Source organism: Pinus tabuliformis, chromosome 6 (assembly GCF_031772625.1).
Source record: "Pinus tabuliformis cultivar Carrire ecotype Pingquan chromosome 6, CPIR1, whole genome shotgun sequence".
Taxonomy (NCBI): domain Eukaryota; kingdom Viridiplantae; phylum Streptophyta; class Pinopsida; order Pinales; family Pinaceae; genus Pinus; species Pinus tabuliformis.
Window position 1 is genome coordinate 1,480,936,450 of NC_142292.1, and position 24,438 is coordinate 1,480,960,887.

The 24,438-nt window shown below is 38.7% G+C and overlaps 1 protein-coding gene across 1 annotated transcript in view; it reads left to right on the forward strand.

The window, feature by feature from the left end:
- LOC149264225 (putative protein phosphatase 2C 44) overlaps window positions 1-24,438 on the forward strand; it is a 41,349-nt gene that overhangs the window by 16,603 nt on the left and 308 nt on the right. Inside the window, exons 3-4 of the mRNA XM_089397528.1 lie at window positions 11,762-12,006; window positions 24,153-24,426. Coding sequence (XP_089253654.1) covers window positions 11,762-12,006; window positions 24,153-24,426 — 519 coding nt within the window. The remainder of the gene's footprint in view (window positions 1-11,761; window positions 12,007-24,152; window positions 24,427-24,438) is intronic.

Genomic DNA, 24,438 nt, shown 5'->3' on the forward strand with positions numbered 1-24,438 from the left:
ACTCAGAAATAATTAACAAATAAAATGATTTATTAACTATTTCACGAAAAACAAGAAAGGTGTGAAATCAAAATAATTATTAAATAGTGATTTAATAATTATTCTAATAATAGAAATAAGGAAATTCAAATAAATAATGATTTAATAATAATTCCTAGAGAAAATTAAATAAATAATTATTTCTCTAATTATTCTCATGGGTTTTTTATTTAAATTAGAAAATAATTTAATAAAAGTGGTTTACTAAAGTATTTTCCACAACGAAAGTGATTTTACTATGGTAAAATTATATCCACATGGTGTATTTTGATCCATCTAGTTAGAAATGGCTAGGTGATCATTTTTTAGTGATAACAGATTGCCCCCACATGTATGAGTTTAGGATCAAATCGTATGACTGAAATACGTTGTATATTACACTTCCACAGGACACCAAAATGGGAGTCATAGAGAGAGAGAGATAGATATGAAGCAAGTCAAGGATGGACAAATAATGAAGGAGGTGAGACCTACAACACTGATAGAAGTCTCCTTTTATGTGGTAGTACATGATCTCAAATGAGGCGGGGGAGGCATACCCATACCCACCGAGATAACTAAGTGAGCCCAACAATGTGGGACTGAGCTATAAATTACATGATACATGAGATATTGGCATCAATGGGCTAGAAAATAATACAATGGATCCCATATACATAATGCGCTTAGAAAAAACATAGGCCAGGACTAAATACAATAATATCTGAGTACATGAGATACAATGCCCCTCAAACTGACATGGGGAGGAGGGATCACAACCAAGGAAGCCCTGCAGAATAGGAAAGGGATCTTAAAATATTATTGGATCATATGGAGGAGACATGCATGTTGTGGATGTTGCAAGCGACGGAAACCAAACCCGTCAAATCTACAAAACTACATCGGAGGGTGGAACAACATCTGTTGTCATCCAGGCATGTCGGGGGCTACCTGAAGGGCCACCCCCTCATGAGGTCTAGAACATATCACACATACTTGGGAATCACTGGGACAATTGTCTGAATCATTGAACCATCAAGCGTACGAATCTCAATCGTGCGATAAGGAGTTGATGTCGAGCACGTGAGAAACAACCAAGTCAAAGGGCAATAATGAGTCCCTTTGCCTGATTTGAGGCTCTAAAAAAGATGGAAGCTAGAACTAAGGCACACCTCCCTCTAGACTACTCTCCTGGAATAAATGTTTTGAGGTCGATAGAAGAGAGCCAACTAGAGTTAAGGCAATGAGGAATCCTCAACAAAGGCACGAGGGAACATCACAGAGTGACTGACGGACTGACACCAGGGATGATGGAAGGCGGACTGATGACTTCCCTTGTCATATCATAACAAAAATGGTTTACCTGGCAACGCCTTACTCGAATCTGGAGGGGATGGTCAATGACTCAAATTGGGTTTTGACAAAGACAGAGTAGAAGGAGTGGAGGCCAATTGGAAGAAATGTGGCATGAAGACAAATGAAACATTGTAACGGGACATAATGTGGACTCAAAACAGACTCCATAAGTACAAGGGTGACACATCTCAGATGCTCTAAACAAGGGTGACTCGATGATGCTGCCACATGGGGGAGGCCCATTGGGGACCATAAAAACATGAGTAAATGATGGTTACTCATGACGAAAATTGACATAAGAGTCAACCAATGCAAAGGTAAAGTGGTACCAAAGAACGGGTGGCTCAAATGAAGAGATTCGATTTTAAAGGGTGGCAAAGTGAAACTTCATGGAAAAAATGGCTTCCGGGTGAAGTGTCAAATTATCAAAAGCCAAGAGAGACCCATTATAGAACTTGGTGAGAGATTTCCAACAGTGTTGTTAGTTCATCAAACAAAGCTACAGTTTTGCCGCAGTGGGCAATGGAAAAAACTAGGGTTTTTCCTATAAAAGGGCTTCTTGCCTCCAAATCCAATTCATTTTCATAGTGAGCTATGGAGAATTTGGAGAGGAGGAGAAGGCCCTAAATATTATGGAGATCATAGCGGACAAACCAACCATCGAAATTTGGATCTGCGACTTTCAGGTAAGTGGCCTTACTTGTCTAAAAATGGCCTTAATGCTTCTTGGAAGAATGGTTCCTGGTGAAGAATCAAGGTAATAAAAGAACACAAGAATGAACTACTAGAGAAGGTCTAGAATCATCCTTGCCCACCAAATCAAACATGGGGACTGGGTGGTAAGTGTGGCATCACATAGAGTATAATGGTTGAAGATATGGTATCAAGTATCTACAATTTGCAATGTGTATATGGCTCGTCGGAGAGGCCGGTAGAAAGAACTATCCAAATAATGGGAGGATAATCGACCATACCTAGATCATTGTGGTCTAGGCCGAGAATTATCTTAATCAAGTGAGAATGTGGCTAGGAAGGGGTCATCATGCCCCCAAGCATGGGACACTACCCGCAAGTGTATGTGATGGAGGGGATTGATCTGGTATGCAAAGGTGGGAATGATGCCCCTTAGCAGGAGGAATTTGTGGGGCACTATTGTGTTCCAAGTGTTCGAATAAGGGATTCAAGCATCCTGGATCAAGTAGCACGAGATCCTCCAAAGGATTATGAGGAGATGGAGGGGCATGTGTGCCCCCCATTGGTATGGATATATGGAGTATGTTATGGGAATACCAGATGTAGTTAGAGTAGTGGACTCCAAACAAATTTTGATAATATGGTTTGCCATTTGTTTATGGTTGTCTTATTATGGGAAGGGTGGATAAATACAGTTAGAGAAATGAAATGGTGGATTACCAATCTCATTTGGCACTGCATATATAAATCAAATAGACTAGATTTCTAGGTTCGCATACATGGTGTTAATATACCAAAGGGTGGCTTCGGATATAATGAACTGATGCTCACCTAGAAAACATGGTGGTGAGACAACAACAATGTCTAAGGGACCGAGTTTCTGATATAATATATAGTAATGATGAAGTGGATCATCCCCATCATGATCTAGAGTGATATGAGACTCTAGAGGTTCTTCTAAATAGGTAAGAATGATGGTACTAGAGTCGACAATACCAGAGGCACTACGAGGGTTGTGGAGAATTGCTTCTCCTCAACTCTCAAAAGTGAATACCCCTTACCCAAACATTGAGTATTAATGTAATGGCCACAAGGTGGATGTGGTTCAAATTCATGGGTTCGAAGTAAGGGTTTATTGAACAAAATGACCTCACTATGGATGAATTCTTTAGACTCCACAACATATTGGTCATGGGTTTTCTATGGAAGGAAGTACGCACGATGGTGCATATAATCCCAAGGGTAATCGTGAGTGGCCATGGCTTCCATGATGTCTTCATTAGAGTGGAAGATGGGTGGATTGGAGGAAGAAATACCACATGAGAAGGAAGAGCTACCCGAAGCATCATCATGAGAAATGAGGTTCACATACACATCGTCACAACGGAGACATATGACTAGTAGAGGGAACATCTATCGATGTTGAGATTGATGTGTCTACCAAAGGAGGTTCAACAGAATCACAAGAGGAGATATCTAGGGAGTTCTTAGGGAACGATCTCATGAATGATGATAGGTAGAGGATGGGATCAGAATTGTCCGTCATCTTGACATCAAGGGGAGGGATCACGATGGGTGGTTGGGAGACCTCTTGTTTTGGACTAGGGGTTGGGACCAGACTCCGTAGGTAAAGGATAAGGGGAATAAATACAAGAAACCTATATTTCACGAAGTACTTGAAGTGTATTGTGAAAATATTCAAGATGGGAACAGTGATTGGAATACTAGTTGTAGTTATCACACAAAGCACAAGGGTGGTTTGTGTGTAATGAGCAGATTCTCTTAGCCGATTCAGGAAAGGTTACTTTGAATTAGGGGATGTTAGGATCCGGAAAGGTATCAGTCATGACCTATTTAATGAGAGGGAGTTCAGGAAAGTTATTGGTGGCATGGCCGACCAAAGCACAAGGAGGAAGAGGATTTGGGGGCTTAGAGGCAACTGGAGTTGCTGGGAGATCCTTGTCTTGAGATCCCTTCTTTCGAGCTTTGCCCCTCTCGCTGGATGCTTTCATAGTAACCGTGGGCTCCTATTGAGGTTGTTGTGGAAATGAAGCAAAGGGAGGGGTAGAACGATCGGTTGGACCAGGGTCAAAGCGGTGTAGGGTTTCAACGGATGAGGTGGAGTGTTTGCAGGGGACTGGGATCGCTAGGGTGATATTAGGCAGACTCAATGTATCCATGAAAGGTGTAGAATAAACTCTGGGAGATGGGAACACGAATAATATCTGACCAAAAGGGTAATGACCTAGAGGAATAACTCCTCCATGGTTAAGGTATGGGGAACAGATCCAGGCAGAAAAAGATTAGGAGAGACACCAGGGAAAGGAGTGTTTCCTTAGGAGTTGTAGCGTTAGGCGTGGTTGAGTTAGGCATAGCAGGTTGTGAAGGTGTGGACTGTTGTGCAGACATAGTGGATCATTTGAGGGCGGACCGTGATGCTTGGAGAATGCAAACACTCGATGAGCTAGGCTTAGAAGGAGTAGGTAGTGGGCCATAGTAAGCACCAAGAAAAGAGGAATCTTTATAGACTCTAGGAGAAACGGGAAAGACATTATTATTGTCAGCTACAGACGAGATATTGGTCTATGGTGAACTTTGGGCTTTTTGATCATAATATGTCAACTGATTGATGGTGACGATCTTTCCATTGTGGGGAAAACACATCTTATGATGAATCGCAGATGCGACAGCTGACATGGTGTAAGTATAACTACGACCCAAAAGGATGTTATAGTCAAGAGGAGCATCGATGAATTCGATGTCAATACAGATAGTCTTTCTAGCCACTTTGACTGGGCAGTTGCAATATAAACCAAGGGGTTGTGAAGGATGACCATCCCATGCACGCAAAGTGATGATGGATAGGGATAGATAAGGGGATCCTAGTTGTTTCCAAACATTGGTGTCCATCACACAGGTAGATGTGCCTTCCTCAATGATACACCACTGGACAGTGGCATTTCAAATGGAGACTGGAATTTGGAAAGCAACGAATGAAGGTAAAGGAGGGTTATCCGACTTGTCAACATGGAAGACAATCATTTGATTGTCTTGAGGATCTATGACACCTAGAGAAGATAGTAGAGATTTTCGTTGTGATGGGCATGTCTGGAGGAATTCCAGCATTGACATGGCAGCAAGAGACTGCACCAAGTCATCTACTATGCTATATTTATGGGTGGCTTTGGCGAAAGAAACATTTAGGTGTAACAGACCTTTAGAGATATTGGGTATGACCTCAACCTTAGGTTGAGGTATCTGTAAGGTATCGTTGGGTGTCGATAGAAGCTCAGTAGACACTTTGGGTTTGGACTTAGTCGTAAACTTAGAAGGTGGCTTGTCATACTGATGTGATCGGGTCTGGAGGTTGACTTGTTCAGTGTTTACCTCATCATAATTTATCATGAGAATATTATAATCACAGTGACAAGATGGAGGAGCTAGTTGAGTAGTCCAACCTTGTGAAAGTTGGACAACTATATACCCTTGCTGAGGAAAAGGGTTGGTAAGCACAACGGGTTGAGATGAAGCAAGATGGGGAGGAGGAGCGGAAGGTTGCGATCCTCGAGAAGTTGCTTTAGCTTCCCATGCTGGTGCATCTAAGGTAACAGGGGACACTCATGAGTATAATGAACATAGACTCCACAACAATCACAAGGTTTTTTCGTACGAAGACCCTTATTTGGCTTGGGCTGACCACCCTCTTGCTGGGTTATGGGGTTATGTGGAGGACCCTGAGGGGAATTGGGTTGAGCACCCTGGTTTCCTTGATTACCTTATCACTATTGGTTCCTATTTCCCTTCCCCTTATTCTTTTGTTTGGGATTCATGGGATTGGGACCACTCTGGTGATCGTACATGTGTCCTTGTGGAGGCGGTGCTTGTTACAGCGGAGGGGGAGTAGGCATGGGAGGCTGAGGCACTGGTGCTGAAGGAGATGGAGCGCTAGGTTGTGTGTGTGGATAATATGTAGATGGGGCAACATTGGTATAAGCAGGCAGCGTAACAGCTAGCCATAGCATCGATTGATGTAGATGGGGATATGCATATGGTGTGCTGGGACTTGGATAAGGAGTGCCCTGATAAGAATTAGGGGAGGGATAATTGTACATGAGACTGGTCCCTCCCTGAGGTTGACCATAACTCATCTAAGGAGGAGCATATGACTAGGGGTGTGAAAGAGTTACAACAATTCCATCCACAACATGAGATGCCCCCAACACATTAACAACACCAAGCCAAGATAGATCAGGGATGACAGTGTAAACATAACTTGACTAGGTGTAAATTAGGTCAAATTTGAGAGATATATGGAGAGCTTCTTCCTCGGATTGAGGAAAGTGATAAGCAACATATTTCACAATGGAGGCTAACAATGATTTAAGAAACCAATCCATATAGAGTCTGTCCTCGAAGTCAAGAGCTCAATAAACGTTCCTTCTTCTACGCCATTCTTGAACATGGCTGAAAAGGCGAGTGGCAGAAGTTTGACGAAATGAAGTCAAAATTTCAGTACTGATATCATAACGGAGAGGTAACTAGAAATATGAAAGAAAGGTTGTGGCAAGAGTCACTAAAGTGGAATGGGTTTCCCTAGGCTAGTATGAATACCACTTCACAACAACTCTGGTAAGCGTACGTTGGCACAACCGAAGACGAATGGAGTCGTCAGTAATAGAATTGGATGAACACCACATATGAAAGGAGCGAACATGATTGGTTGGGTCTTCTCCAGGATTATCCTCAAACTTTGGGATGTTTAAAGGGAGTTTTGTAGGAATTGTTGGCCATGTGTAATCATGGAGAAGAGGAACAATTATAAGCTAGTTAAAATATGGGAGACTTTGACCAGCGAAAAAAGGAAGTAAGGGAGTCAGAGTGATCACACCGGTTGAGGTTCCACTAATGGGGATACCCTGGTTGGCACTTGGGTTACCACTTTGGGTTCTTGCACCTACATTGGTGCCTCACATGATGGCGATATGAGGATGAGGGGATGTAGAATCAGAGGATGAATTAGTAGAATCTGAATTACAATTAGAATGATGTCTCAATGGAGGACTGGGAGGATTAAGTCGCTCTTGACGGGGAGGAGTGATATGGCCTAACAGGAACTGAGGGTGAAGCCCTCGAATTTGATGCAACAAACACCTTAGAGGCACTATGATGTCTATACTAAGTGATAATGATAGGAAGAAAAGAGCAAAAAATAGCAAGAAAACACCTAGTGCAATGGTACCAAGTGTAAACTAATTATTTTAATGATGTTACTCTAATGCAAGCAAACACGTCTTATCAAATAAAAAAGACCTCTAGCCTATAGTTGATCTGAATCCTCAAACAATCCTAAATCTAATGTTTCAGATGGCCTTCCAAAGAACTTCTTACTTTACAGAATTTCATCCCCGCAAGAGGAGTTGTCCAAAGAAAGGTATGGTAGAGGAACAACTACTTCCCACAACCAATCCTATAAGGTGTTTTCCCAAGATTGGTCACTACGGTTACCTTCATCCCACAGGGGTGGTCGAGTCTTGAGCTTCTTGGTAGTCAACCACCGCATGTAAATCCCTGCCATGAGTTGGGTAGCCACAAGGAGAACTATTTGCACGATGACCTAGCCTAACACCCTCTGAATTGGGTTTCTGACGCACTCTGGCTTTGACCGTGGGATGGTGAAGAATTTTAAGCTCCCTAATGTTACAACTTCTATGTCTCAATGAAAAGTGATCGATGTATGTTATTAGAAGCCTATCCCACCAATCCTACACCTATACTACAAATATTGTTTGGCCTTGATGCCCAAGTGGGCTTAATCTATGTGTGTTGATTTATTAAGGTGTAGTTTTTAATGTCTTGGCTTGACGGTGTTAACCAAGCTCTCGTTTGCTTAAGGTGTGAGTGTGTGTAAAAGATGTGTCAAGTGGATGAGTTAATTAAGCATGTTTCATGATGCCATATGTTGTTGAAAGTAAAATGTTGAAATATTGTAAATGAATCTGAAATGACAGAAAATTAAATAGTCAATCAAGCATACACAACCCCACCCACAAAGGATACTAAGAAACTAAGCAAGAGAAGGAAAACAGGCTACTCAAAGACACATAAAGAGGCCAAAAATATCTGATGTCAAGGGACTGGGATCTAAAGGCCGTAATCTGTTGAAAATGGTGCAGAAAAACAACAAAAATCAGAAGTGAAAATTGTTGTAAAGGACAGGTATGAAGCTCTAAGACCTAGGATGCTCAAGGGGATCCTAAGGAGAAAAAGGCAAACCCAAACTCTAAAGTGAGAAAAAGGTAAAATAAACCTATCCAATGGATCTAAAAAGTAATGGATCAGATCTAAAAAATAGAGGCTAAAAATGTTGAAAACCCTAGACTCCTCACTCAACAAATGTCTTCCTAACAATGTGGAGGACTCAAATGGGAGCTCAAGAAAATGACGATAATATTGACGATGATAATGGTCATGGTGAGGAATGAATGAAAAACCCTCCTTTATATAGAAAAGTATGGAGTTAATCTCGAAAATGGAAAATAATAAAATATTATTAACCAAATTCAGATCTAACTACTTGGAATACTTTATTATATTTATTGGAAAGGGAAAAATAATTAAAATGGTTAAATTCATTTATTTAGAAATAATTAACAAATAAAATGATTTATTAACTATTTCGCGAGGAACAAGAAAGGTGTGAAATCAAAATAATTATTAAATAGCTATTTAATAAATATTCTAATAACATAAATAAGGAAATTCAAATAAATAATGATTTATAATTTAAATATTCCTAAGGGATTTAGTCAAATGGGACAAGGAATAACTAGAATTTGCACCTGATGTTGCAAAGGAAACGCCATAAGGCATAGAGTGTGGAAGAATAGCGACATGCGAATGGGCATTGTTGAAAGCAAGGGTGGATGATAATGAGTTGCAATTGAAATTGTTGGTTATGTGTATGCTGAATATGGATATTTTGTAAATAATAGTGTGTAGAAGAATAGTGACATGTGAATGGGCATTGTTGAAAGCAAGCGTGGATGATATTGAGTTACACTTGAAACTATTAGTTATGTGTGTTTTGAATAGGGATATTTTGTAAGTAATAGTAGTTTGTGGAAGAATAGCAACATGTGAATGGACATTCTTGAAAGCATGGGTGGATGATAATGAGTTATAGTTAATGTCAGGTAGAGGTTATCCGTTATCCATGTAGTAGTTTTTGTTTAAGTGAACGTGTTTTTGTACATTATGTTAAGGTTTTTCAAATGGGCATATTTGACATTTTCGAAAAGAAATTGAAGTGTTTGGCAAGTTTTGGCCTACTACTCATAAACATCAATCCGGAAAAGGGGTATTTTTTGTAGTATTTGTAAATGAGTAAACATTTAAAATTTGGTTTTATATGAAAAAAAGATTTAGTATGCATAATGAAACATTAAATCAAAACAATAATAATAAAACAATTTTTCATACCGTCATCTACAGATATTGTAAAGCAACTCTAGCCACATTTTGAATATTGCTACAGGGGCTTAGGGTGTAAAGACTCCACATTCAAAACAAAATGGAAAGGTAGGATGAGAAACATATTGGATCATAAAGCAATAGAGAGTATAGTGGAAGCATGGGATCCTTATAATTATCGTTGGTCCTCCTTAAGCCTTACTAGGATTGGTGCCTTTTGGTGGCTTAGGCAAGAAGAGTGATTTTCTAGGTATCATTTTCATTTTGTTGCTCCTATGGGGCTTCTTAGATTCAAAATTTGAAGGGACCAACATCGTAATAGTGTTGTTTGGTGGCTTGGGCCTGTAACACATGAACTGGTACTTAGCCCCAAACAACTCGAGAGTGTACAAATTTCCGAGGACAAAGGATAAAAAGGAGTTACTATTAAAATTTAAAATTCCCGCTTAACAAACTCTCCCTGGGATTTCTTGAAAATTTTAATTTACCAGCCTCTGCATTTCATCAAAAGATAAGAGCCTTACTGTAAAATAAGGATTGAAACTGAAAAGTAATGAGCTGTTATCATTTTTTTCTATTCCACCAGTCACAAAACATTAAACATGTATGTACTAGTTCACTCTACATGATTCATGATTTATTGCAGAAATGGTAAAAAAATCAATGCTTATTTCTTCTGATCTCAACAGAACTTTGCATTTTGAAATCTTATAAATCTATTAAAATAGTAACAATAGTACAAAATTATATCTTATTTTTGAGTGATCAGGAACTTTACAGCCCTAAAAGTTTTATTATGAGTAAAAGCTTATAATTTCATTGTCTTCTAACAGTTTTGTGTGAACGAACTCTAAATTTCTTGCACCATTCTGACTTGAAGTAAATGCACAGGTGGTATATTGTAGGGAGACAGATTCAACCTACAATTGTTTTGGAGAAACCTATAGAGCTTGTCAATCAGTAATCATTCAAAAGGCCTAGCGCTCTTATTAGTCTTCAATGTGATTTTTCCTAGAAGATACGCAAACCCTGTATTCTTTGCCAATTCAATCTACTACAATTCCTCATCTAAGAGTAGCTACTTTCTTCCACTGTATTTCTGCTTGCATAACTTCTGTCATGTGAGGAGGAATGAGTTCCTCTAAGCTTGAGATAGTCTTTTATGCTTTCAAAAGCCTGGCTGATAAATTCAGAGCCTTCAATGTTTGGGGCATCTTTGTAACCATATTGGGCTACACATTTATATACACCTTTTGGCTCTAGTTTTCCAACCATAAATCTCTCCTACAAAAGTATTGTCTTGACTGGAACCATTCTTATGGTGACAATGATAAGAACTTCATTCAGAGACCCCACATTCTTTACATAATGCTCAAAAATCGGTGGTAAGTCAGAAATAAGGTCACTGCAAAAGAAATGAATTCCTGATACAAGTGAATTAATCCCAACAATCAATCCATTCAAACCTTCTATGCTAAGTTTTCTCTGTGCTAAATATTTATACTTTTTCTACCTTCCTTATTTCCAAGAGAACATTATGGTCAAAAAAATTGTTGCAATGACGAAGGGACACCAACCACCTTGTGGCACATTATTCAATACAGATGATAGATAAACTCCTTCAAAGACAGCAAAAAACAGAGTAAAGGGTAGTATAAGAAAAACATGCATGTTCCAAACCACAAGCATGACCAAAATTGTTGCAATTAGGAAGGGACACCAACCTCCCTGTGGCACCTTTTTCAATATAGATGATAGATAAACGCCTTCAAAGATAGCAAAAAACAGAGTGAAGGGTAGTATAAGAAAAACATGCATGTTCCAACCACAAGCATGACCAAGGTTACTACGCACGTTGTAATGAACATGACCCCAACCACTGCAACCCCTGCACCACCAAACACCTAAAATTATCCTTGGAAACTCAAAAGAATCGATAAAAACTACCAAATTCGGTTGTCAGATATAAATTAGTATATTCTTACCATATGCATTGCCAAATTGTGTTCCATCCCGGAATCCTACGACAATTGCAAGGCAGATAACCCTGAGAACATAGTTAACTTTAGGTGAATAGATCTAACCCTCGTAATTTTGTGAGGTATGAACAATATTCACTCAAGGGAAGCAACTATGAGCCATGGATTGTCTTATGATTGAGAACGTTGTCGTAATCAATGCTTGACTGGCTACAATCGCTGCTAAAGTGGCAACAATACGGCAGTTGGCTTCACTCCATCCTCATCTGATACAAGAAAAGGACGTTGCAAGTTACCAAACAATAAAGTAATTCATGGATTTCATTTAGTGAAGGGTAAAACAAGGCATGATATGGAGGACTACCATGTCGTAGAGTATAGGCATGTAGAAGATCATGATTTGGGGCTTTTTGCTATCTTTGACGGACATTTGGGACATGGCGTCCCATGTTACTTGCAATCAAATCTTTTTGACAACATTTTAAATGAGGTAGGTATGAAGTGCTCGTGCCTTGGATGGTCATCTCAAACTTTCTTGGCCTTTTTGCAAGATTTTGTATTGCATTTCAACTTTTTTCGTAAATTTTTGAACTGATCAACTTTATTCAATTTTGTTAATGATGATGTTTTAATACATTTTTTAAACATTTTTTTAAAGGGTTTTATTAAAACTAGTGTAGATTCATCAAATTTGGGTTCATCAAGTACTGAGAGGGATCAAATTTCTTGAGGTGTAAATTTTTATTATTATTTGATCTCTCTTGGTATTTGAGAGATCCGGGTTTAAGATGGATCTATGCTATTTTATTTATTTTTTAGATATTGCCATATATATATATAACAACATCTATGTAATACTGGGTTGTAGAGCACCTTGTTACTCTCGTGAAATTCCCAAGAAAATACTATATTTTTCTTTTGGTAAACTGACCTTCCAATTCATGAAGTAAAACTTATGATGAGTGTGCCTTTCGTCCCTAAATGTGTAAATTTTTTATAGCTAAGAATAACTGCAAGTAACATTAAGAATTTATAAAATTTAAATTTCTCAAAAAAAAATGATATTAGTTTATTTAATAATATCATTGATTTAAAAATTTTAAATATTGTGTGGGGTTCAAAGATTTTAGGGTCTATTTATTTATGGTGGTTGTGAAGGGTTGTTTTGCAAAAGACATTAATAATACATATATTTAGGTCAATAATTCTAAGCATTCACAATCCATGAAGCCAATTAAAGGGTTTGAAATGTGTTTAAAAGCTAGGGGAAAATTAAAATACAAAAGTCAATAGTTAAAACCATTTCTAACCCATCACAATAGAAATTGGAATTTTACTTTGAATCAACTTTTTGTGAGTAATTTATAAACCATGGATATAATATTTTCCAAATACAAATTCCCTAGAACCTCTTGAAAGAGACTTTTAAATATCAATTTTCTTCATAAAATTTGAAAAAATTCAGTCATAAATGGTGCGAAAAAAGGTCTTGCCTACTACCACTACATATGGTTAATTCTAATTTTTTAACAGTGAATTACAAAAACACTATTAACAAAACTGCATGCAATGTTCATTATTGAAATGTATGGCATGGGCTAATTATACACCAACAATTTCAAACATTTACTCTCTATACCAAATAAAATAAAAATCAAATTTGTTAAAAAAAACTAATAAAAAATTAAAATAACAAAATTTATTTTATTACACAATTTTGATGGTACTCAATCCACTATTATTATTATGTATATAGATCTGGGTAAAATTGGATCCTGCTTCCGATATTAAATATGGGTCAAATTGGATCCTGCTTCCGATATTAAAGATGTAATGTAGAATAAGCCTAGAACCCAATGGCTATTGAGGCCATTGTACCTCAAAAAATTACACCGTACAAAACAATTATTCAAGTGACACCTTCCATTAATTCCATTTCAGCAAACAGCAATCTCAGTTGTATACCATGAACCATGTCGTCAAAATTTTGAGGTTCAGGGTAAATAACCGAGATTGCTTTTGCTGAAACGGAACTGATGGGAGGTGTCGCTCGAATAGTTGTTTTGTACAATTTAATTTCTTGATGTACATTTGGATTACGTGGTTCATGGTATGTAACTGAGATTGTCGTTGCTCAGATGGAATTGATAGCAGATGTCTCTTGAATACTTGTATTGTACAGTGTAATTTCTCGATGTACATTGGCCTCAAATATAGAAAAGAAAGTATAGACACTAAGTTCTCACCTAGATGAGGATCTAAATTGGTGAGAGTTAGTCCTGGCTATTTAGTATTGTTTTTATATTACAGTACCATTTCCTATTAACGGACGACAGAAGATAAGATAAGACTAGTTTTATTAATGGCAGTGGGTGACCAAAAGAGAGCTCGACGGGGCTCAAAAGTACACCAGTTACAACATACTGTGGAGGTGCCCGTTACTTGTCATTAGGTACAGATGTAAAAAGTAGAGGAGGGAGAAGAAGCATCCACATCTGTATCAATCACTCTGTAGCTACCGATGCGCTGCTTGATAATGTCACCTAGGGAGTGCCTGGGTAGTACCAATCTATAATCTACATATTTAAATTAGTGCTGGAAAGGGGTTTAGCAAATTTCAGTCCTTTCATTAGTTGAGTAGGGTTTGATTCCCAACTTAAATCGTAATCTAGAATGAGATTCTTGATTTTGCCCACAATGAAACTCTCTAAATTAGCTAATTTGTAAGTCTATTTCAATTGTTACCAACCTATATCCTTTCTGAGCTGGATGATAGGTATCAAGCCTCATTACCAAATGCATATATTTTTTATTATCTTATTTTTGAGCCTTGGAGTTAGACAATGAACTTCTCAGAAATGGGATGTCACAAGTTCAACTCTTACGATTCCTTTGGGGTTATGCACTGAAATCAATGCTGATGGTCTACCTGGTTTACCATCTATGAATCATGGGGAATACTTGTAATCAATGATGATGGTCTACCTGGTTTACCATCTATGAATCATGGGGAATACTTGTAATCAATGTTGATGGTCTACCTGGTTTAGCATCTACGAATCATAGGGAATACTTGGAAGGTCTCTATGAATTTAACAACATCTATATAAATTCAACATCTATTTAAATTTTATAGTTGATTGTATTGTGACATGTATTGTTTTGCAATCGCTAGTCAATCAAAAATTAAAATTGTACATTAAATTGGAGTAGGTTCAAAGTTTCTTTCCATTTTCCAAATTGCATATGTTTATCTCAATCTCCTAACTTGATTGTAACTTGTGAAACAATTTCATTTTCTCCTCTATTGGTTCTATTATGGTGTTTCTACTTGCATTGACTTCATGGGTTAATTTCCTGTGTTTTATCTTTTGGCATATGATATATATTGTTAATTGTAACAATGATCTGCATCAATGAACAAGATTTTTCTAGTTGTGATATATCGCCATGTCCATTTCTGAAACCTCAAAGGCGAAGATTCTCCAACATTTTACTTCTCACATATAATGAATTTCTTGTTTTTCCCCATCATATTTCTAGTTGAATATGTTTCATGCGTAAATCCACTATTTTTCAAATAGCTTTAAACTGTTCATATATTTCCTATACTTATATGTGTTGGAAATAATACTGAGAGGGGGGGTGAATCAGTATTATCAGATCAATAATAATTTTCAAATACTCTGAAACATATACGCGACTTCAGTTAAGTGAACCAGCGTGTACACGCTACTGTGTCTAAAGAAACCAGCGTATAACCAGAAAACTTATGATTCAGTTAGTTTATCTTCAGTAAATGCATCAGGACATTATTAACCATATTAAAAGTAAACAGATGCAGTATAACAGATCATCACACAAAAGCCACACACATGAACACCATGATATAAGGTGGAAACCCAATGTGGGTGAAAACCACCTGCTACAAGTTGTCTCTATCTTTCTTTAATAAGAGCTTCAGTTTACAATCTTTTGTACTAGTGCAGCCTTATACCAGTACGTAGGCTACAACCTGCAGAGGGCTACAACCCTCTCTCGTTCTCCAAACTTCCTTGGAAGGGAGCTCCAACCCCCTTTGCTCTTGTACTAGCTAAGATACTAGTACGTAGGTGCAGGCCTACAATCTTCTTTCCTTCAGGTACCACTTTTCATACATTTTCAGACTGGATATTCCTGAAGCACAACATTACAATCTGAAGACCACAATTCATTCAACTTTCATAGCAGATTACAAAACAACCAATACTTGCGTCAACAATCTCTGAATCACTGAACCACTGATACCCTGTCAAACCCAGTCACCAGAACACAGAGCAGACTACAGAACACTGCAATAACAGTCAGACCCAACTGCAAACCCAAAAATCAAGCTTCAAAAGATATACGCTACTTCAATGAGAGAAACCCGCGTATACACGCTCTTTTAACGAAGACAACCTGTGTACAGATCTAAAAATAAATTCTCTCAACTTGCAGCTGTACCAGACATTAGTTAGATCCAGAACATAACATTGCGTCAGTGTGCAGATCTAGAGATACGAATAATCACCCATATCATAATAGAGCATTTCAAACCATTAGATCCCGATCTGTCCTTAGATCTAGTCTTCCATCAACCGATGTGATCTCTCCTTAGCTTAGATCAAGTAACCCAGAACCTGCATACGAGATCTCTTTCTTTATCAGATATTCAAGACTTTTTCAGTGTCTTTGCCTAATGATCTTCTTCTCCTTATATAGCCTTAGGCCTTGCTCAATACCAAGGGCCAAACCATAGAAATCCAATACCATCAGCTTCAAAACTAGAGATCAACACGTCTGTCGAGATACTTTGGTCCAAAGACATAGGCTCAAGTACCGAGGACTAACTACCACGGACCAAAGGGAAGCTTCTCGACATGCACGCCCTTTTCTGTTCATGAATCTGCGTGTATACGTGACTTTATATTATCGAACCTGCGTATCCGCGACTTAGACTATATAGTACCTGCGTGTATACGCAACTTTTGCTTAATGAACCTGCGTATATGAAAATTCTCTTCATACTTGTAGTCTGGACTGAGATCTGTCATCAAAGAGAGTTGCCATCAAGGACAACACTTGGATCGTAGCGCCACACCTGTGCCAAAATGCCAACAATCTCCCCCTTTGGCCTTGATGGCAACCCCAAGATCCGTAGAATCATTGTAGAATCATTCTCCCCCTTTGTCATCAAGGGCAAAGGGCTGTGCTCCCCCTGAGTACATGCTAATATTTCTGCTTGGCTGTGCTGAAACATGCTCCCCCTAACTGTAGGCAATATCTGCAAAAGGTGATCTTCAAAAGAACCAAGACTTATACACCATAAGGGACCTTCCTATCACCAAAAGACTCAATTAAAGTCACAAGCAGCATCTAATATACATCTTTTAGATCAGCAACCAAGATTTCCTTCTGAGCTCCTTCTCCTGAAACCAACAACAGTTGTGTACTAGAACCAAAAGCATCTAAATGCCAACAATGCTTTATGAGACTTTAAGCTGCTCCCCCTGAACCTGTGCCTGCTGCACCCTCTGAAACTGTGCCTGAAGAATTCTTTCATACCCATCTCAAACCTTCTTCAACCGGAGTCTGCCCTTGCTGTTCAGACCTCCATATACGCGATTTCTCCTGCATAAAACGACGTATGCACGCGGATATGCTTTCGGCAGAACGTGTACACCATACACGCAACTTTGCCAGCATAAATCGGCGTATATACGCGGATATTCTTTACGTAACTTGCGTATTCCAACTTTTCTGTAGAACAGACAAGCTTCAACAGTAGGATGAAGCATCAACTACTCCTAGCTTTTGTCTGAGATATTCAAAAGTTTCCCTGGGCAGTGGTTTTGTGAGAATATCAGCAACTTGTTCCTTAGAAGGAACATACTCCAGCTTGACCTTCTGCTCAAGCACTTGTTCCCTAAGAAAATGGTACTTGATTGGTATGTGCTTGGCCTTTGAGTGCATGACTGGATTCTTTGAAATGTTGATTGCACTTGTATTATCACATAAGATAGAGACTGGTGGAGTGCACATGATTTGAAAATCCTGCAAGGTCTGCATCATCCAAAGAAGTTGTGTGCAACAAGATGCCGCAGCCACATATTCTGCTTCAGCTGTAGATAAGGCAATCGAACTCTGTTTCTTGCTGAACCAAGATACTAATCTGGAACCCATGAAGAAAGCACCACCACTTGTGCTTTTCCTATCATCCACACTTCCGGCCCAATCTGCATCTGTGTAAGCATGAAGAGTGAGATCTGTATCTCTAGGATACCATAAGCCATAGTTTTGGGTCCCTTGAAGATACTTGAAGATTCTTTTGACTGCCTGAAGATGAGTTTCCTTTGGGTTGGCTTGAAATCTTCCAACAATTCCTACTGCATGCATAATATCTCGTCGGGTACCTGTCAAATAAAGCAAACTCCCAATCATGGATCTATAAGTTGGTTGGTGAACTGCTGCTGATTCATCATTTTCACTGAGGCTGCATCCTGTAACCATGGGGGTACAAACTGGCTTTGAATCTTCCATGCCATACTTCTTCAAGATCTGCTTGAGGTACTTGGTTTGAGACAAGAAAATACCTCCTTCATTTTGTTGGATTTGCAATCCAAGAAAGTATGTCAATTCTCCAAGTAATGACATTTCAAATTCTTTCTGCATAACAGAGGCAAAGTTTTGACTCATAGCCTCTTCATTGCTGCCAAAGATAATATCATCTACATACACAACAAGTATTAGCAGTTTGTTATTTTCAACTTTCATATAGAGATTGCTATCTGCTGATCCTTTTGAAAAACCTTGTTGGTGAAGATATTTGTCCAACCGATAGTACCAAGCCCTTGGAGCTTGTTTGAGACCATAGAGAGCCTTTTTCAATCTGCATACAAGGTTTGGATCATTCCCAAGAATGAAACCATCTGGCTGCTCAATATATACTTCTTCTTCTAAGTCTCCATTCAGAAAGGCTGATTTCACGTCCATTTGAAAAACCTTGAAGTTTTGAAAGCTTGAGAGAGCAAGGAACATTCGGATTGCCTCAAGTCTTGCAACGGGAGCAAAGGTCTCTTCAAAATCTATTCCTTCTTGCTGCGCATATCCTTTACAAACAAGTCTGGCCTTGTTTCTAATTACTTCTCCATTTTCATTCAATTTATTTTTGAAGACCCATTTAGTCCCTATGACATTTTTATCTTTTGGTCTAGGAACCAATTCCCAAGTATTGTTCTTTTCGATCTGCTCAAGTTCTTCATCCATTGCTTTGACCCAACATTCATCTTTGCATGCCTCTTTCACATTTTGTGGTTCAGTGGAAGAGAGTAATGCCAAATAGCTTGAAGCTTCTGCAATTCTTCTTCTTGTTTGTATTCCTGCTTCTTTCTGCCCCACAATCTGAGATTCTGGATGATTCTTTTGAACATATCTGGATGGAGTCTTCTCTTCTATTCTTGTCTGCTCCTTTGGTTCTTCTTGATGCTCTTCTTCTTCTTGAGGTTCTTCTTGAGGTTCTTCTTCTTCATCATTCTGCCTTTGAGGGTAGCCTTCATCTTCTTCAATGTCTTCATGATGAACTTGCCTAGGAATATATCCCTTCTCATCGACCACTACATCAATGCTGTCAACAATTCTGCCAAGTCTTTTGTTGTAGCACTTGTATGCTTTGCTATGTGGAGAATAACCAAGAAGAATGCCTTCATCTGCTCTTGGTTCAAGTTTTCCAAGTTGCTCATCAGTATTCTTAATATAACATTTGCTCCCAAAGATTTTGAAATGCTTCACCGAAGGGGTCTCACCACTCCAGAGCTCATGAGGTGTTTGAGTGCTGTTTACTCGGACATTTGTTTTGTTAAGAATAATAACCGCAGCATGTGCAGCCTCACCCCAGAAAGTTGCGGGAGTACCTGATTCATCAAGCATAGCACGAGCCATTTGTTGAATTGTTCTGTTCATTCTTTCCACAACCCCATTTTGCTGAGGAGTTCTAGCTGTAGAGAATTCTCTTCTTATCCCATGTTCTTCACAGAAATCGAAGAATTCGTTTGAGGTAAACTCCCCACCTCTGTCAGATCTGAGGCACTTAATTTTGTGTCCTGATTCATTTTCAACCAAAGCTTTGAAGGATTTGAATTTTTCGAATGCTTCATCTTTGTGCTTCATAAGCCCTAACCAGACAAACCTGGAGAAATCGTCAATGAATAATATCAAGTATTCTTCTCCTCGAGGTGTTCTTTTTCTGAATGGACCACATGTATCTGTATGTACTAACTCAAGAGGCATGCTAGCTGATCCTTCCTTCTCTGGAAAATTAGTTCTGGTTTGTTTTCCAAACTGACAAGATTTGCATATAGTGTTGTCTGGAATTTTGATATCTGGAAGACCACGAACTGCCTGATATTTGCATGCTTTCCTTATTTGTGAAAAGCTTAGATGCCCCAACCTCCGATGCCATAGCCAGTGTTCATCATCCTTGCTCAAATAGCATTGTTGTGGTCCTTCTTCAAATATGTATAGATTATTTGGAGTCCTTCTTCCTTTGATCACTGTTTTACCTGTATCAAGGTCACGAACACAACATCCATTTGATCTAAATATTACCTCAGTTCTTTGATCACACATATGACTGACACTCAGAAGATTATGCTTCAATCCATCAACATACAAAACATTTCCAGCTTTGACCTTCTCTTTTAATGGAGCAACACCTTTTCCTTTTATGGCTGCAGAGATGTCGTTTCCAAAAGAAAATTTCTTCCCCTTTTCTAATGCGGTATATGACTCAAGTTTTTCTTTGTCCCCTGTCATATGCTTCGAACATCCGCTGTCAATGTACCATAGACTTTCTTCACCTTCTGCATAAAAGGCTATCCCACATCTTTCTGGTTGCGGTTCCTTTATTCTCCATGTTCTGACATTTGAGGTTTGTTCCTTCTGAGTTGTCTTCCGGAACCTGCTCCTGCATTCAGAGTCTTCATGACCAAAGTTATTACAAATAGAGCATTCAACTTCATTTTCAAGAACTGAAAAGTTGTTATAAGTCCTTTTCATGATTCCAGTCATTCTCCCTTGCTTTTGAGCTTCTCTAGTCATGATTGTCTTGTAGGCAACACATTGAGCTGCTTTGTGACCGAAGTTATGGCAAGAAAAGCATTGGCCATTGAAGAAACTTCTGCGATAATCAGATCTATCATCCAACCGATTGTAGCTTCTATTCACATTCATTCTTGGAGCAAATTGGGAAGATTTTACCTGAGGCTGATTGTAGCTTTTGTTTGTCCTTAAGGCAGTTTGTCCCCGAGTTTCTTGATGGTCTTTATTTGAGGTAAACTGTCCCTGATTCACCTGATGACTTTTATTTGGCCTTTGCTCACTTCTCCTTGCTGCATCAAGATAGCTTTTAGAGGTAGATGCTTGAGATGTTTCTCCATTATATCCAAGACCTGTCTTGATCAGAGGAGATCGCTGCACATTGATAATCTCATCCAAGGTTTCAGATCCTTTAACAAATTTAAGATTAATCGCTTTTGTTTTCTCAATCTCCTTTCTAAGACAAACAATCTCACATTCCAATTTTTCAAGATGTTTTTCCTTTTCATCAATTTGAAATTGTAGAGTATCAATAATCATATTCTTTTCTTCTATACATCTCTTGAGTCCAGTAATTTCATCATAAAGGTCATCCACATTTACAGCATCCATATAATCATCATCTTCAAATGCCATTAACAACTTATATTCATTACCTCGTTCATCTTCATCACTGTTTGATAGACCATCGCTATCTTCATGAGTGTAGTAGCTTTTCTTATTCGCACTCTGTTTCTTGTTCCATCTAGCAGGTTCCTTTCCCTTGTCATTATTATCTTTGTGAGGACATTTGGCAGCATAATGACCTACTCTTCCACAAGCAAAACATTTAAAAGGTAACTTACCTCTGAACCTTCCAGAACCCCTTTGAAGATTTCTGACGAAATTTGATTCTTCTTCTTCATCTTCTGGCATGTGACTTGTCTCATAATAATCTTCTTTGCCTGAAGCCTTGAAAGCAGCCTCTCTTCTGTCTGATGGACCTCCTTTTCTCATTTCATAAGCAGTTAGAATTCCGTGAAGCTGAGACATAGTAAGAATTCGTAGATTTTCCTTTTCTTCTATTGCAGACACTTTAGATTCAAATTTGGGGGACAATGATCTTAGAACCTTTTCAACCACAATCGCCTCTCTTATTTCTTCACCCAAATTTTTCATGCAATTAACAATCTCATCTACCCTAAGGAAATAGTTAGCCACACTTTCATCATTATACATTCTGAGAGTCTCATACTTAATCCTGAGAGTTTGAAGTTTAGCACGCTTTACCTGTTCGTCTCCTTCATAGCTCGTGATAATTTTGTCCCATATTTCTTTTGCGGATTTATAGTGCATTACCTTCATGAATTCCGATTGGGATATACATCCTAATAGAGTACTGACTGCTTTCGCATTTGTTTCATACTTCTTTTTCTCGGCTGAATCTGTAGGAGTAGCTGAAGGAAAAGTGTAGCCTGTCTCTACGATGTCCCAAACTTCTGTACCAAGAGATTGAAGATAGGCAGTAACTCTTACCTTCCAATAATTGAAGTTTGTCCCATCAAAAACCGGTGGCCTGATTGATGCTTCTTTCTCGTAGTTGCTCATGATGAATGATCTTCCTTCAAGCGATCAAGCTTCTCTGAAGGACCTGCTCTGATACCAATTGTTGGAAATAATACTGAGAGGGGGGGTAAATTAGTATTATCAGATCAATAATAATTTTCAAATACTCTGAAACATATACGCGACTTCAGTTAAGTGAACTAGCGTGTACACGCTACTGTGTCTAAAGAAACCAGCGTATAACCAGAAAACTTATGATTCAGTTAGTTTATCTTCAGTAAATGCATCAGGACATTATTAACCATATTAAAAGTAAACAGATGCAGTATAACAGATCATCACACAAAAGCCACACACATGAACACCATGATATAAGGTGGAAACCCAATGTGGGTGAAAACCACCTGATGCAAGTTGTCTCTATCTTTCTCTAATAAGAGCTTCAGTTTACAATCTTTTGTACTGGTGCAGCCTTATACCAGTACGCAGGCTACAACCTGCAGAGGGCTACAACCCTCTCTCGTTCTCCAAACTTCCTTGGAAGGGAGCTCCAACCCCCTTTGCTCTTGTACTAGCTAAGATACTAGTACGTAGGTGCAGGCCTACAATCTTCTTTCCTTCAGGTACCACTTTTCATACATTTTCAGACTGGATATTCCTGAAGCACAACATTACAATCTGAAGACCACAATTCATTCAACTTTCATAGCAGATTACAAAACAACCAATACTTGCATCAACAATCTCTGAATCACTGAACCACTGATACCCTGTCAAACCCAGTCACCAGAACACAGAGCAGACTACAGAACACTGCAATAACAGTGAGACCCAACTGCAAACCCAAAAATCAAGCTTCAAAAGATATACGCTACTTCAATGAGAGAAACCCGCGTATACACGCTCTTTTAACGAAGACAACCTGTGTACAGATCTAAAAATAAATTCTCTCAACTTGCAGCTGTACCAGACATTAGTTAGATCCAGAACATAACATTGCGTCAGTGTGCAGATCTAGAGATACGAATAATCACCCATATCATAATAGAGCATTTCAAACCATTAGATCCCGATCTGTCCTTAGATCTAGTCTTCCATCAACCGATGTGATCTCTCCTTAGCTTAGATCAAGCAACCCAGAACCTGCATACGAGATCTCTTTCTTTATCAGATATGCAAGACTTTTTCAGTGTCTTTGCCTAATGATCTTCTTCTCCTTATATAGCCTTAGGCCTTGCTCAATACCAAGGGCCAAACCATAGAAATCCAATACCATCAGCTTCAAAACTAGAGATCAACACGTCTGTCGAGATACTTTGGTCCAAAGACATAGGCTCAAGTACCGAGGACTAACTACCACGGACCAAAGGGAAGCTTCTCGACATGCACGCCCTTTTCTGTTCATGAATCTGCGTGTATACGCGACTTTATATTATCGAACCTGCGTATCCGCGACTTAGACTATATAGTACCTGCGTGTATACGCAACTTTTGCTTAATGAACCTACGTATATGAAAATTCTCTTCATACTTGTAGTCTGGACTGAGATTTGTCATCAAAGAGAGTTGCCATCAAGGACAACACTTGGATCGTAGCGCCACACCTGTGCCAAAATGCCAACAATATGTTCATGTGTCTCTTTCACCTATCCAAAGAAAAAACGTCCAGTAGTAGCATTACGTCATGGCATAAAGCAATATTGCTTCCTTATTGCAAAAATTGTGTTTGTGACAAATCGTTATCATTTTTGATAATTTCCTTCATTTATATAAATATGATGGTTCTCAAATGAATCTTTAGAAAAAAATTGTATATTAGATGAGATTTCTGACTCTGATGCACATCCAGTAAAATGCTTTTACAGCTGATCTGCCATTTGTTGTATTGGTTGTCACTTGCTATTTTCAAAGTTTTGTATGGTGTAAAATGCTAATTAATTATTTTAATGCTAACAAGTATCTTTGATAATAATGGAGCCGAAGTTCTGGACAAACCTAGAAAGTGCCATTAAGAATGCATACAACTGGACTGATGGGAAAATTTTAGCAAAGGCAGCTGATTTAGGGCCCAGTGGCTCCACAACAGTCGCTGCTATTTTAGTTGATGGGAAAAAACTCTTTGTAGCAAATACAGGGGATTCCAGGGCTGTTATATGTAAAAACGGCATTGCTATTGAGCTGACTTTTGATCATGAGCCAAGTATTGAACGCCAAAACATCGATAAGGGTGGATTTGTGACACTCCTGCCAGGTACCACTACAA